This window comes from Vidua chalybeata, chromosome 1, assembly GCF_026979565.1.
Source record: "Vidua chalybeata isolate OUT-0048 chromosome 1, bVidCha1 merged haplotype, whole genome shotgun sequence".
Classification (NCBI taxonomy): domain Eukaryota; kingdom Metazoa; phylum Chordata; class Aves; order Passeriformes; family Viduidae; genus Vidua; species Vidua chalybeata.
The window spans coordinates 27,046,249-27,060,473 of record NC_071530.1 but is presented as its reverse complement, the minus strand read 5'-3'; the positions used below and the strand labels follow the sequence as shown (position 1 = coordinate 27,060,473).

At 35.7% G+C, this 14,225-nt stretch overlaps 1 protein-coding gene across 5 annotated transcripts in view; it reads right to left on the bottom strand.

The window, feature by feature from the left end:
- The window catches only part of PHF14 (PHD finger protein 14), a 159,901-nt gene that overhangs the window by 103,939 nt on the left and 41,737 nt on the right, over positions 1 to 14,225 (bottom strand). For all 5 annotated transcript variants that reach the window (XM_053938971.1, XM_053938980.1, XM_053938986.1 and 2 more), the window contains 3 exons: positions 12,585 to 12,688; positions 11,028 to 11,159; positions 2,498 to 2,666 (listed from right to left, as the gene is read on the bottom strand). In XM_053938971.1, coding sequence (XP_053794946.1) covers positions 2,498 to 2,666; positions 11,028 to 11,159; positions 12,585 to 12,688 — 405 coding nt within the window. The remainder of the gene's footprint in view (positions 1 to 2,497; positions 2,667 to 11,027; positions 11,160 to 12,584; positions 12,689 to 14,225) is intronic.

Below are 14,225 nucleotides of genomic sequence, written 5' to 3'. Positions count from 1 at the left end.
GACCTCATTGGAGTCTCCATCTTCCTCACATGGGGAAGAGGAGGGGCAGGCAGTGATCTCTTCTCTCTAGTGACCAGTGACAGGATCCAAGGGAATGGCCTGAAGTTGGGTGAGGGGAGGTTTAAGTTGGATATTAGGAAAAGGTTTTTCACCCAGAGGGTGGTTGGGCTCTGGCACAGCTCCCCAGGGAAGTGGTCACAGGGAGCTCAAAGACTTTTCAGTGTCTCATGCTCTGCCAAGGAGGTGTGGATATTCTCAGCTCAGTCAGAGAGAAAGAGAAAGGTTTTCTAACCAGGCAAGAGCCTGGGAAACAGTTGGGAAAGAATGTAAATAATTCTCTAATCTATCTTGTTATTCACATTGTTTATAGATATGCTCTGCCACTGTGCATCATTCACTGCACACCAATGGTGTGACATATTTTCACTCTAAGACCAATGAAATCAGTCTTCTCGATGTTCTATATATATAAAGCAGTACATTTGAAATAAATCAGAGCTCATTTTCTTTGCCTTCTGATTTGGAGTTCTCTGTTCCCGTCCTGCTCAACAGCGACAGGGAGGAGCTGCACAAAAAGCTGCAAGGGAGCACAGCCATGACAGCCTGACTGAACTGACTAAAGGGATATTCTACACCATAGAACATCATGCTCAGTATATAAACTGGGGGAGTTACCCAGAAGGGAGGAACACTCAGCGGTCAATGCTTCTCTTTTACAGAGAAGCCCTGCTCACAGGGCAGCAAAGATGTTATCTTTTAAATCTGTGTGTTGAAGAAAAGCAGAGAACTGGAGAGAACTGAAACAAAGACAGAAAATTCAAGCAGAGGAACAAAAATCTTTCTTAGACTGGTAGCAGTATTTTTCCACAGCGCAACACCATACAGTGACAACACAGTATGCCACTGAAAGTCAATTAATCTCTTTATTACATACTATAATGTGTGTACATGTATTATGTAACACATGAAGCACCAAATTACCACAGCATGAGCGGAACACTTCAGAGCAATCAGACTTGTTTCCATTTTGCACTGAAGAACCTTAGCAGTTATTACATTGGCTTTAGAACAAATCAATCTTTTATTCCTATGGATTTCTGTACAATGCCTTATATTACTCCTTTTTTTATTACAACTATGAATGTCCTTCCTGCAATAATTTTAGTTCTCTATAGTGCCGGAATCATGATTCTCCACACCCTAAGAGCACTACATTAGGTATAAAAAGAGAGAAGAGAAAGGAAGAAAAATGGGAGATGAGATACAAAGGGTTCAGTAAGAAGAACACCAGTCTTCTTTCTGTGTGAACACAAGCATAACACCCGTAAGTTCAACTTACACAGGCAGCTGTATGATTCTGTGAGCTCTTAAGCATAAGGAAGAAGGGTACTTTCCCTCAATGAGGAAAATAAAGAAGTTTCTCAAAATTTAATTTTGGATTACTCATACTCCTAATAGTTTGAGCTAAATTAATCAGCTTGGCTTGAGTCATTCTTAAAGTTCTGAGTCACAGACCGGGAAAGGGAAAGGGAAACCATTAGGTAAATTTGGCCCAAAATTAAAACAAACATTTAAGACTGGGTCAGTGAAATACTTGCTTAATCCTATCAGTGTACATTAAGTATGGTATCTGCTAATATAAACATAAAATGTCTACAAAGCTTTGTGAAGAAAATAAAGTTGTGCTGCCTGAGAGATGAAGTTTATCTAACTCTAATGTGAGAGGTTGTAATATTTCCTGATACTAAGAAATATATTGGAAGATGAACCCCTTATGTCTGAAGGGATATGGGAAGACTGCTCATCCTGTAACCTGGACCTAAATGCCCTTTGATATTTTTATGTTCTTTTTCTAGGTGGTATGACACATCACATATGAAAAGCCTTGTTTTCTGAACAAGTAGGACAGCAAGACTTAAGGAAAAGTGCACAGTGATTAATAAAAAAGTACTTCCTTCAAAGGAAGGAAAGATGCTAAATATATCATCAGTACAGGAAGCAAGAAGTTTTGCTTGTCTTCTCAAAATTCTATCTACCGCAAAAGTTTAAGAAAAATACATTGACTAGTAAGACTAGGAAGCCAAACTGAAATAACAGGGTCTTGTGACAGTCGTAAAATGTGCAGTCAGCAGGTTGCCTGTAGATATGGAAATTGCTAATTATTTTACAGCTATAATTCAATATGTTTAAACCTACCCTAACAAATGTCCTTACTACTACAGTGAAGAACAGCTATTAAGGCTAAGTTTAAGTACAATCTGAATTTTTTCTTAAGCTTGTACAGCTCTTCAGTTAAGTACTGTGTTTCCCAGCTTTCTATTTTAGCAAATCAAGATCTACAACTAAAAAAGCACTAAAATGGGAAAATGGAATATATAACAAAACTAGAATATCAATCTAATTGAAATCCCTCAATTCAAAATGTCCACAATGTAGGCAATCTGAAACAGTATTATTATGATATGAGCCTCAACACATCAACTCCACCATCATTTACCGTGTTTCTGATTGGAATTTTCTTCGGTTCTGTTGGCACATCCTGAGGAACAAATTTCACTGGTTCCTTAATTTGCCTCCTTGATCTTTTGGTCCCATCTGGTAAGGTTTCCATGGCGATATCAGCCTCCATATCACTGCTACCTGCCTGGTCACACTCTGAGCATTGCCTGCAAAGCAGAAGATTTTCTTTTTAAGACTGCAGTGACAAGAGCAGAAAAAGAAACATATTGAAGTGTTTGTGTTTAAGATAAATTCAAAAGTCAAAAGTCAAGAAATCAAATGGACATCTAAAATGTACATTTTAAGCAACTAAGCAAAACACAAGTAAGATGTTCTTATTTTCCTGACAGTATTTCACTTTGAAAACCAAGATTCTGAAAGTAGGAATTAATCTTCAGGAAAAATGCCCCCTATTTCATCATTTTCATTCTACCACATCTTCATTTTTAAAGCTGCCCACTGATCTCTAACCTATTAATTACTGTAGCTGCTGCTGCAGGCTAATTATAGAATTACAGAGTGGTTTGGATTGGAAGAGATCTTAAAGATCTCTTCCCACTCCCCTGCCATGGGCAGGGGTACCCTCCACAAGACCAGACTGTTAATCTTCACAATGACATACTGCTGAATTCATTCCAAAGAGAGCATGCTTTAGTAGCAGGGATTTGGAGGACATGTTTGTTATGAAAATAAATTTTAATATGTATTTCCTAAGGGAGTGAGTTTTAAATCTGAAAAAAATTACAAATACAGAAGCTAGAGGCATGTATTAACAGACCTGGAACACTACATTGAAAAAAAATGCCTATTCAGTTTCTGAAAAAAGTACAAAATCACCATCAGAACTTCAAAAATTAAGAGATGCTAAAGTAATGCTATTAACAAGCTCTGTGACAGAATTAACAAGATAGGAATTCATCAGGATTTGTTTTTATTTACAAAAAATCATCTTATACAAAGTCATAAATGTGGATGCTCAGTAAAAGTATGTTAATGAAAACATAAACATTATACTTACTGGAAGACCCAGTTTAATAACTTCTCACACTACACTTCCAATTCAAAAAACTACAAGTCCATTCAAATAAAGTCCAATTCACCACTTTTCTCCTATTTTTTAAAATAATACAACCAAAAAAAACCAACATAATGTTGTGCTATTAATTGACATTAACAGGGATTAGCATTAAAATTAGCACATTAAAATTATCTAAACGATAGAGTAAATTTGCTTTGGAAGGCAACAAAACAAAAACCCCATGTATTTAATGATTTGAAGTTAAATTTTAATACACATTTGCAACAAGAACGCATATCCATCCTGTATAAACAAAAGCACAACGTCAGGTACACATGTTGTGTTTGAGCCTATTTGTTGCAATTCACACATTCAACAGGAATAGTTCTCCTGTGAACTTCAATGCAGGGTAACACAATACCACATCCATCAACTTTCCATGTTTTCTAATTCTTTCACATTAATCCAAGCAGTATGATCTCAGATCTCTCCTAGCTATACCAAAAGACACCGGGAGTTATCATGGTTTGCTACACAGACTGGTGGCTACCAAGTCAGAATAGAGGGAAACTAGTCATGGATTGGTTAACAGATCAGTGTAATCCTGACTAACTCAAGATCTTTCTCATTTAACTTTTCCATATGTAAATTTTAGCTAATTGTGGCTACATTATAATGTTAAAAAGATTCATCATCTTTTATCTCAAAAGAACTTAAGACAGGGTGAATAAGACAGATGAGAGCACTTGGAATATTTGCTGGTCTAAAAAGCAGAAGAACAGGGTAGATTGCAGGAAAAGTAACAGTTTCTCCCCTCTCTCATGTAAGTATGGAGTCTTTATGAAAAGACTTCCAAACAAGGAAGCCAGTTTATACACTTTTCAAACAGTTTTGGACCAGCTTACGAGAATATAGTCCTGTGTTCTTCCTCCTTGTCCTGGTTACAGAGAAAAGGGAGATGGAGTTTTCAGCACTGTTTAATTCCATACCACACACATCATCACTGGGGCCATGGGTTCGGCAGGAAGAGCCGAGCACCAAAAACTGAAAATCTGCCATCTTGCTTGGATCTCTCCAGAGAGAAGGTGCTGGGATAAGCTGGCCCCAGCCCCCTCTCTGCCATTGCTGGTCCCCTGTTTCCTTCCAAACCCCCACCTGAGCTGGTGCTGTAGAAGCAGCTGGATGGAGCCCAAAACCCTGGCCAGAGCTGGTGGCGTGGTGCCAGTGCAGGGTGTGTGGGACCGAGTCAAGCTGGGCAAACACTGCCAAACACGCCGAGCACAGCGTCTGGGAAAACCAGCGGGAAGCACAACACCAGAAATCTGGCTTCTGAGTTTCAGCCTAGCTCTTTGCTGCTTTCTCTACACTAGGGCAGGGGAAGGCTAAGCTGCAAGGGCTCTCCTCAGCTTGAAGTCTTTGTCCAGCAACACTATTTTTGGGAAACATTTTTTTTTTGCTCCCAGAGGTGAATACCTTTTCGTGGGTAAAACATTCTCTCTCTCATATACCTTTTGCATTTAATACTGCTGTGGTTATTGTGACTTTAGTAAAACTCTCCCCATTGCTCCTCCATTATCAGAAGGGGTGGGGGAAAAGGGAGTACCTTACTTGAAGTTTTGTTCTCTGTGCTTGATAAACTTGTTCTTGTGTTTGACTCACTCCCCTTTACAAGCCTCAGTTTGCTACACACACAGTACTTAACATCTCTAGGCCTTAAGACACTAGACTACAGAAAAATATAAGGTACAATAGCTTTCACAGTGCTACGTTTTACAGTTACATGTTTACATAAATTTGTGTGAATATACACACACAAATATGTATTCACATGCACTTAAGTAAATAAGGGCACACAGACCAAACTACTATTATTTTAAGACTTTATGGAGAAAGACACTCCAATGATGGAGAGACAAGCTTTAAGTAACAATATTCCACAAAATCTTGCATGTCTGCTTAGCTGTAAGTTACTTTGAGTTACTTTATTTCCATAAGATGCGTTGTTCTTAAAGCTGACCAACCTACAGCTTTAAGGTGAATTTCTATTTAGTAAGCATCAGAGAGCATGGCCCTCCATAATACTGCAGCATCAGTCATGTACTGGAATTTATGTACTAGAAAGCACAATTGAAAGTAATTACTATGATCTACTTATGCAGATGTAAGCAGTATCTACAAAAATGTAAAAAAATTCTATGAGCAATTCTTACAAAGCATTTATTTTTCCCATTATTATGGTTAAAATATGTGCCATGTATAAATTATAAAAAAGGCCTTCATAATTTAAGAGCTGCTCTAAAAATGACACTGTTATAAGAGAAACAAATAGTCATAGGGTTTTACAAAAATATTTGGAGTGGGGAATCCAGTTTCTTGGATCTACCACCCTGCATGTATGATTTAAATAATTCCTGTTCTTTATCTCTCTGTTACTACAAGGGAAAGACACAATTTTTCTGCTACCTAGGCTCAGACAATTCTATAGAAAATACCCATGCAGATCACTAAAGTCCTGAAGTTTCACTATTATCCCATTTAAATATGTACGTGAAGTATTGTAACTTTTATGTTACTGAGGAAGACATGAAACATCTTGACCAAAAGAGGAGGTACTGCATTCAAGTTACTTAAATTCTGTTTTTAAGAACAAGCTTGCTCTGAAACAGGTTAGACAAGTGTGAAAGCAGTCAAAAATGAAAAGCAATCTAAATTACAAAAAATCTAGATGTAGAAAAGAGAAGCAAAATCATACTGTGATGGGGGTGAGAGTGTTGTGTGAATCACATAACAAAACTTCACAAATATATCAAAGGTAAAGGGGGAAAAGAGTTATAAACATGAACTTACAAGCAACCTCTTGATTTACCAGAATAGGCTCTACTGTTATAGTCAACCATGTCTCATCATCCCTAATACAAAACCGACAAGCTTCAACTACAAAGCAGTTTGTCTGTTAGCTCCCACAGAGCCACAGAAAAGCTATTACAGATACACACTCCTTTGACTTGGAAACAATCTCTTTACAGCTCTTCTTATAGTTTATTTCAACATGGTTCTTGAATTTAAAGTACTCTTCCCATTCTGCTGTTTAATCCCAATATAGTCATAGAAAACAGTCACATGACTTCTTTTTGGCTGTGCCACAGTCATGCTCACTTAATTTCAGCTCTTCAAGGACAAGCAGTAACAGAGAACCTGTCACAGCAGGTCACCTTTAGAACTACTGCAACAATCTTTGACTACCTCTAAATTAGCAAGCATTGCTATGCAGCATAAACAAAACAGCAGGAGAAATGGTGCCAAAGATTCAGCTTTCAGTACACAGGTTTTGTTTTGCTTTTAGTCTAGACTTGCCTAATCTAGACCCACAGGGAAAATCAGTAGCAGGCAATAATATGCCTCCTTCTAAAATGTGCCTACTGCTAAAATTACTGGAAGTTTTTGTTCCATCAAGAACTCTCAGTACTGATTCGAAATCTCTTATCCATATAGAAAGTCTTTGATTAAGCACTAACAACCTACAGAAGAAAAAAAAACTTGTGTGATTTTGTTGTGTTTTCAATCTAATTTGGTACAAAAATCAGAGATAACTTCCCACCTCACAAACACCTTGTTAACTCAGTAGCAGTGAGTTGGAAAAGAGTGTATTCAAATTGCTTAGCAAATAACACTACAGTGCTTCCAGAAAACAGTTTTGTCCTTTGTGTTTAAAAAGGAAAACAAGCAGGGCTTGTTTTCATAAGGAAGACACAGGTCTCACAGACATGCATTCTGAAAAATCACCTCTCACAATGTTTACAAAGAATTAAGCAACGCTGAACTCAAGAAACATGGACCACAGCTTCATGATGACACCTTGGCTCTATAAATTACACATGTAAATGATGTACTGGAGGTGGAATAAACCCAGGGCTGCTTTTATTCTGGAGATAAAAGATAGTATATATGAAACTAATACAGTTGTCAAAAAGCTTCAAAGAGCACTTACAGAGTGTAAAGTAACAGAGTTCAAAAAAAAAAAAGAAAATTTGCCATTTGGAACAATCCAAACATCCTTCAATTAGGACAAGTGACAAATACATTAAAATGTATATGTCATATTCCACACAAGTTTACAATATTTAATAATTTTATATCATTATCCAGTGTCTCAGGATAAAGAGGTGCTGGATCAGTACTGAATGAACGAGGTCAGGAATATGAATGAATGTCCAGACACTGCATGAGTATTCATGTTGTGTCAGGAACTCTACAGCTCACTCTGTCCTGTGGCCAATACTCCCCACAGCAGTCACCACTAAAATAACTTGGCCCTCTAGAACAAAAAGAAAACCAAACAACATTAATACAACCATTGTTTGTCCATCTCGGTCCCCAGTATTTCACATGCTACCAGAAGTTATCACTGTTTTTCAGCAATCTCATTCCAATAGAAGAAGCTAAACCTTGTTGGTAGCTGCCAAGTATTTTCTTAATGAAAATGTCAATATTTTACAATTAGATTTTGATTCATTATATTGTCTGCCAGCACTTGTGCATTGCTTTAGTACCAGTTAAGATCATTTGCTATCAGGAAAATACATCCAGAATGGCCAGGAGCATAAAAGCACACAAGCTGTCAGCAAGAATGGTAAGACTTAGCATTATGATAACATGCTAATTAAAAAAAAATATTTAATTGTTTAAGCAATATGATTACTAAGAAATTGAAAATTGCAAATTTTTAAATGAATGTAAACCACAGCATTTCATTGTATGGTTACAACTTCTGATCTAGGAGTTGGACTCAATCCTGCCATCTCAGGATATTCTATGATTCTACTTTGAAAGTACAACTTCAAAACAAGCATAAATTAAAGCTTTAATGTATCATTATATGAAATAGTTCCTACACTCTTCATCTCAAATACATCTGAAATGAGGACAGGCTTTCAACTTACTATGGTACAAACTGATGTGTAAGATGTTATAACTGTTACCTTGAAGAAAGTTCTTAGGCCTCTGAAAAAGAAAATTTCTAGTGTTAAGTATTTTAAACTAGTTCAGCTAGTAAGCCATGAAACACTGGTGCTCACCAGGTCTAAATTCTTACTATGGTTTCCCTAAGACCAAAACTGTTAACTCATTTTAAATTTTACAAACACTGAGAGAACAAAATATAATTTGTACTTTCTTCAACTAATTGGCTTTTTGAAGAAAAGTATTATTAAGAAATATATTATGTATTTTTAAATACATAATATATTTAATTTTTTCTCTTACTATTAACATATAACACTGGATTTAATTTAACAATTTCAAAAGCCCTTTTGGTAAACTGTAATTTAAACTACTAAATGCTGAGCATGAAATGGACAAAAAATATAACTAGAAATTAGTCTGTGTAGCATCACACACATAACCTGAATCACCTGATATCCTCAAACACAATATAAAAGATGAAGTTTATGGAATAAACTCATGTTAAAGTACTCATTGCTTAAATAAACATATATTGGCAAAATACATGATTGCAATCATAAAAATTTTTGCAAGGGCTCAAGTTAGCTATTCTGAGTAAAATTAGCAGTGATAATGGAACAGAAAGAAAAAAAAACAAGACACAATTATTTTTAATTATTTTTAATTGTTTTTTAAATTATTTTAAATTGTTTCTTGATTACTATTTTAAAAAAGAACTAAACTCAATGTTTTTTAGCCACTCTTAAATAAAGTCATTCAACCTACCTAGTGTTTCAAGGGATTTCCCACTATAACAATTTTCTTTTATTTTCTGCTATGTTCCTATAACATCCTATACAAGTATCTGAAAAGTACATGGCCCCCATCTAAAAAAAATATGCACTTTTTTTCATATCTAAATCAAAGATAAAAATTGTATTCAAAACAGCAGGGGAGGAAAAACCTGCTGAACTCCAACTTAGATTAAGGGTCTGTTCTGTATGCTCTCTACTGATCCTGAAAAGACTACATAAAGGAATGTTCAATGATGAAAAGAATGCAATCAATGCAGCTCAATTTGTCTGCTATCATCTTACACTCCAGAATATGCCTGAGCTAATTAGAAGTAAAAGCCAAGTTTGTGATCTGAGATATAACTGAAGCATGAAATTCACAACAAAGCTAAGTTATAGCTTTGAAATGAAAGAGCTTTGCTACCTAACCTGACCTATCCCGCCTTTAACACCTACTGAGAATTAGTCTTATATCTTTTGGACTAATAGTTTTTAGCGAGCCTTTTCAACTTTGTTAAAAGTAGAATAAAAATCAACTCTCCTGTGTAAATGAAGAAGCGACCTAATTTTTTTTTTTTTAAAAAGCTTCCACATAAAATAACTGCTTGGCAAATTTGACTAAAGAGATCAGAAGTCTAACAACACACTACATTAAATAATTAAAGGAAAATTAAGTTCAGGAAAGTATTAGTGATAGTGAAAACCTTTTTGAGATTTTCATCTCTTAAATGAAATCGCTATTAATTAGCTATGCAAATTTACTGAGGTAAATCCAGGTTTTGTCACAATAAGATATAAAAAAGAGAAGCCTCCCATTTCATGTACTGGCTATCTTGTTCTGCACACAATCTTCAAAACTAAGCAAAAAGATGGCAGAAGTAAATGCTTTATGCAAGTTCTTAAATAAAAAAATTAGAGTTATATGAAGAGAAACAGACAGTAATCTTTTTCTGTTAAAACAGTTTTATTGTTTTAGAAGCAATTCTTATACTATTCTGATTTGGTACCTTAACATTTAGAAAATGTGATGAATGACTCCTCAAGATGCTATACTCTAACTTCTTGCCAGCTACAAAGTGTTTCTGAGTTTGTTATAACACACTTCAGAGCAGCTTAAACATGCAGACTGCTAACACTACAGAGCAGAGCAAGCTAATCTTATGACAGTTTGGGAATCATAATCTCTGCCACCTTATCACTCCTCCATTGCACAACTTAGCTTTTGTTCTGCTCTATTAGCATGAAAGAACTTTAATTCGTGGAAATTTAACTGCAGTAAGTACAGTTATGAACATCTGTCATTGTACATTTGAGTCCTAAGACAGCAGTAAACCCAACACTTACCATATTGCAATAAACAGAGCTATTACTTACAAGTTTATTTAAATATCACAAGTATTTGCCTGAAGATCTGCACAGCGAGTTGCTTATTCTGAATCCTAACATAAACAGAAAACCAAGTCTTTCATTTCCTGAAAGTATTAGCCCATAATTTCCTACTGCTATTATACTGCCCTAATACAACCACAGATGAATTCAAAACCCAAGAAAATTACAGCTATAACCTATTTTTACACAGTGGCTAATGATGAGAAGATCTTTATAATTTCTTTTTTTTAACCTTGAAACATCACTGCTAATAACCTGAAAATAAAAACAACTGCTCAAACTTCATTAAAGCAATGTCTAATCCACTCAGAATTTGCAAGTCTGTTCACATTTACATCCTACTTTAAGTACAAGAGCACAGGATAACACATTAACTGTGTTCTTACCAATAACTGTTCTTAGTCTTCCTTGGCATCCTCGTAAGAGGCGGATCTAAGCAACCAAGATGATAATGAAGTTTGCAAGTGTCACACAGTAGCAGTAGGTGTTGATCATGGTTCTTCTTGCAAATTCCACAACTTTTCATGCACGTAGCAGAAAAACATTATAATTACATACTCATAAAGAATAAACTATATACCCCAGCACATTCCCCAGTTTCAATACAAACATGTGGCAACTTCAATTTGAATATATCATTTAAGTGCATAATTACTTTTTGGAGCAATTTTTGAGGAGATTTTTTAAGGAGCTTCCAGCTATGTACAGTAAAAGCATAAAAGGCTCCTAGTAAGAGATAGCAAAAAATGGCTTTCAATTAAATTTTTGAGGACTTCTAACAAGTTAGTAATCACTCAATACTTCAACAAAATACACGAGTGTCAAGTGAAAAAAAAATACAACAAATGCTTAAACCGAAAATTATGCTGCTAGTGCCAATCTTGATAATCAATCAGACACTTATGCAGGTAACCACTTTGAAACAGGTCTATGTTGCTGCTATGCTGGGCAATGTTACTCATTAGAAATTACACTTCCTTTTTATTATTATTTTAGTGTAATTGAAATTTTAGTTATTTTGAAAAGATAGGTGTTCACTGATTGCACTACATGGGAGGAACTGAGTGTATTTGAATAAAACAGAATTGGTGAAGCATGACTCCAATCATTTTTGTACATCAAAATTGCCAAATCCTCAGCCCACTGCCACATCTTCAAGATTTCTACCTCTTGCAGCACTTAAATTAACTTTTGCTTGTGTAAAAATCATCCTCTTCCCTTAGTCTTCTAGCTGGGCAAGACACTACTTGCTCTGGTTGGATGTCTGACTGCTGCCCTCTAGATAATCAATAGACCATGTCACTCCTCAGCTGTGGTGAGAAAAGGAGATCCTAGATGACATGCATGAATTTTGCACAGTCACAGTCTGGGATCCTAGTTTGTGTCCCACTATTGCATTTAATAAAAACCCAGTCAGTAGCTTCACAGCTTACAGAAGAGGAGAAAAGTTGGATCTACGACAGAGTAAGTGAACACATTTCATAACCTTGGGAATTAATAAAAAATAGAAGTAGGGAAATTTAGCACGAGCAAAAATTGAGAATTCTTATATGACAAGTGTTTTGTGCATCCAGGAATTGTGACTGAACAGCATCATCACTGTTCTCAAAATCATCCACTCAGATGACTGCATTCAAAGAACAAAGTGCAGTTAGTTTTCACATAAAAAAAACAAAGGACTCTTCTACTTCAGATGCAAGGAGTTAATTTTATCCTTAAAGCACTGCTGTCAAATTAGCAAAAACACCCAAACTTTAGTCATGTGTGGTAGGGTGAAGAAGTGACCATTATTCAACTTAGTCTTCAAAAATAAGTAAAAAGTATAGACAACTTTAAAGCATTTTTTAAATTAAAAACTGAAGCAAACAATTTTCTCAGAACGCTTTTCTGAAACTATAAATGACTAGATACTGTATCTATTCCGTCAAAATTTAATTACTTGCCTATAAAGTACTGCTGGAAGTGTAGATGCCTTTTGCGTTCCTCCTTCCTTTTTACTTGGTTTCCTTTCCTTAGGAGCCCGTAAAATTGCTGGTATGTTCAATTTCTGTTGGATTTGAAGAAATGCAATACACATAAGTCTTGACACTTTTAAAGAATATTTCTCTAATCTCAATGCATGAAGAACAAGACACATAATGAGTGGGAGATTGCTTAGCTAACTATTTTACAGACTACACATTTATCCCAGTATGATTCTGTATATATATAAATATATATATATAAAGTAGTCTTACAGTCATTTCTTCAAGTCAGCAAGAAACATATAGAAAAACTAGCTTTTAGAATTTTTCTTCAAGCTTCCAATATAGGGATGGAAAAGGATCCATTTCTCTAGGAAGCTGAAACAAGCAATGGCAGATTCATGGAAGTGGCAGAATACTGAGGTAGTTTATTTTCCCCAGCATCGCAGCTACACTGGTGCTCGACAGGTTAATTAGAAAAATTATCTTATTGGACCAAGCCCTTCACAAAGCAGATGAGACTCTTGTTGGGTTTCTACTATCTGCAGTGTGCTGGCTTCTCAGACAGCAACCATCTATCAAAGTCATTTCTCAGCAGCCCCATGGGTGTGCATCTGTTCAGCCAACTGGAAAAAAATGTCATGCAAGCTGTGTAAATGATTTCTGCTCAGCTTTTCTTTCTTTTTTTCCAAACTGAGTAACATTTGCATCAGGAAATATATTTGCGAATACTTACTCAAAGGAAGGAAAAATAATCTTGGTTTAAAAGATATGTTGTGCAAGAATTCTTCTTTGCAAGTAGGAGAGGTAGGCAGACAAATGGAACTAGTAAAAGGTTGCATATCTTAGGAACCATTACTGCATAAAGAAAGTGTAAGGCTCGTTTTTGAAACAGCAGCACAAACTCAACAGTAACAATGGGCGTACCAAAATTGTGAATAATTGTATGTCTGCATTTCCACAATGAAGAGTTTCTTCAATCTTAAATCTTAACTGGAAATCATTGCAATTTCCCTCTCAAATCCAAAATGTCCACTGACATTTAATATCTCTGACATAAACACATATGAAAACACTGCAAAAAATCTTCACTTCTCTTTTTTCCTGTATCAATGGGAACAAAGATAATAGCTGGCAACAGGAAGTAACCCAAATCTTCTGTTGTCCTAGATATTTATATTCATTTGATCAAAATATTCTCCTCTGCCCAGTTACACACCATTACATTCATACTGCACTTAAAAGTATTTTTATCTTACAAAAGCCATAAAGAGTGAAACCTACAGTAACTAAAGACAACTGGAGACAAAAACAGTAGGATTAACTCATGCTTCATGCTAAGGTTCATCACAAATGACAGGTCAATCACTTATACCAAATGAAAGAATTTTGCGAACAAGCACACTATTACAACAACAAAATTAAGCTATGCGCTCCTAGCAGGTGGTTTGCAGAAGTCTAGGTACTTCAATCAAGAAGCATTATCCCCTGAGTAAAGCCTGGGTCTGATCTAATCAAATAAATTTCTTCGGCCATAGAAGTGGCAGAAACTAAAAGGCCTTTTCTTGGAAAACCTGTTCTTCTGGGTTTTTTTTCTGTAAAGGGGGGCAAGGAACCAAC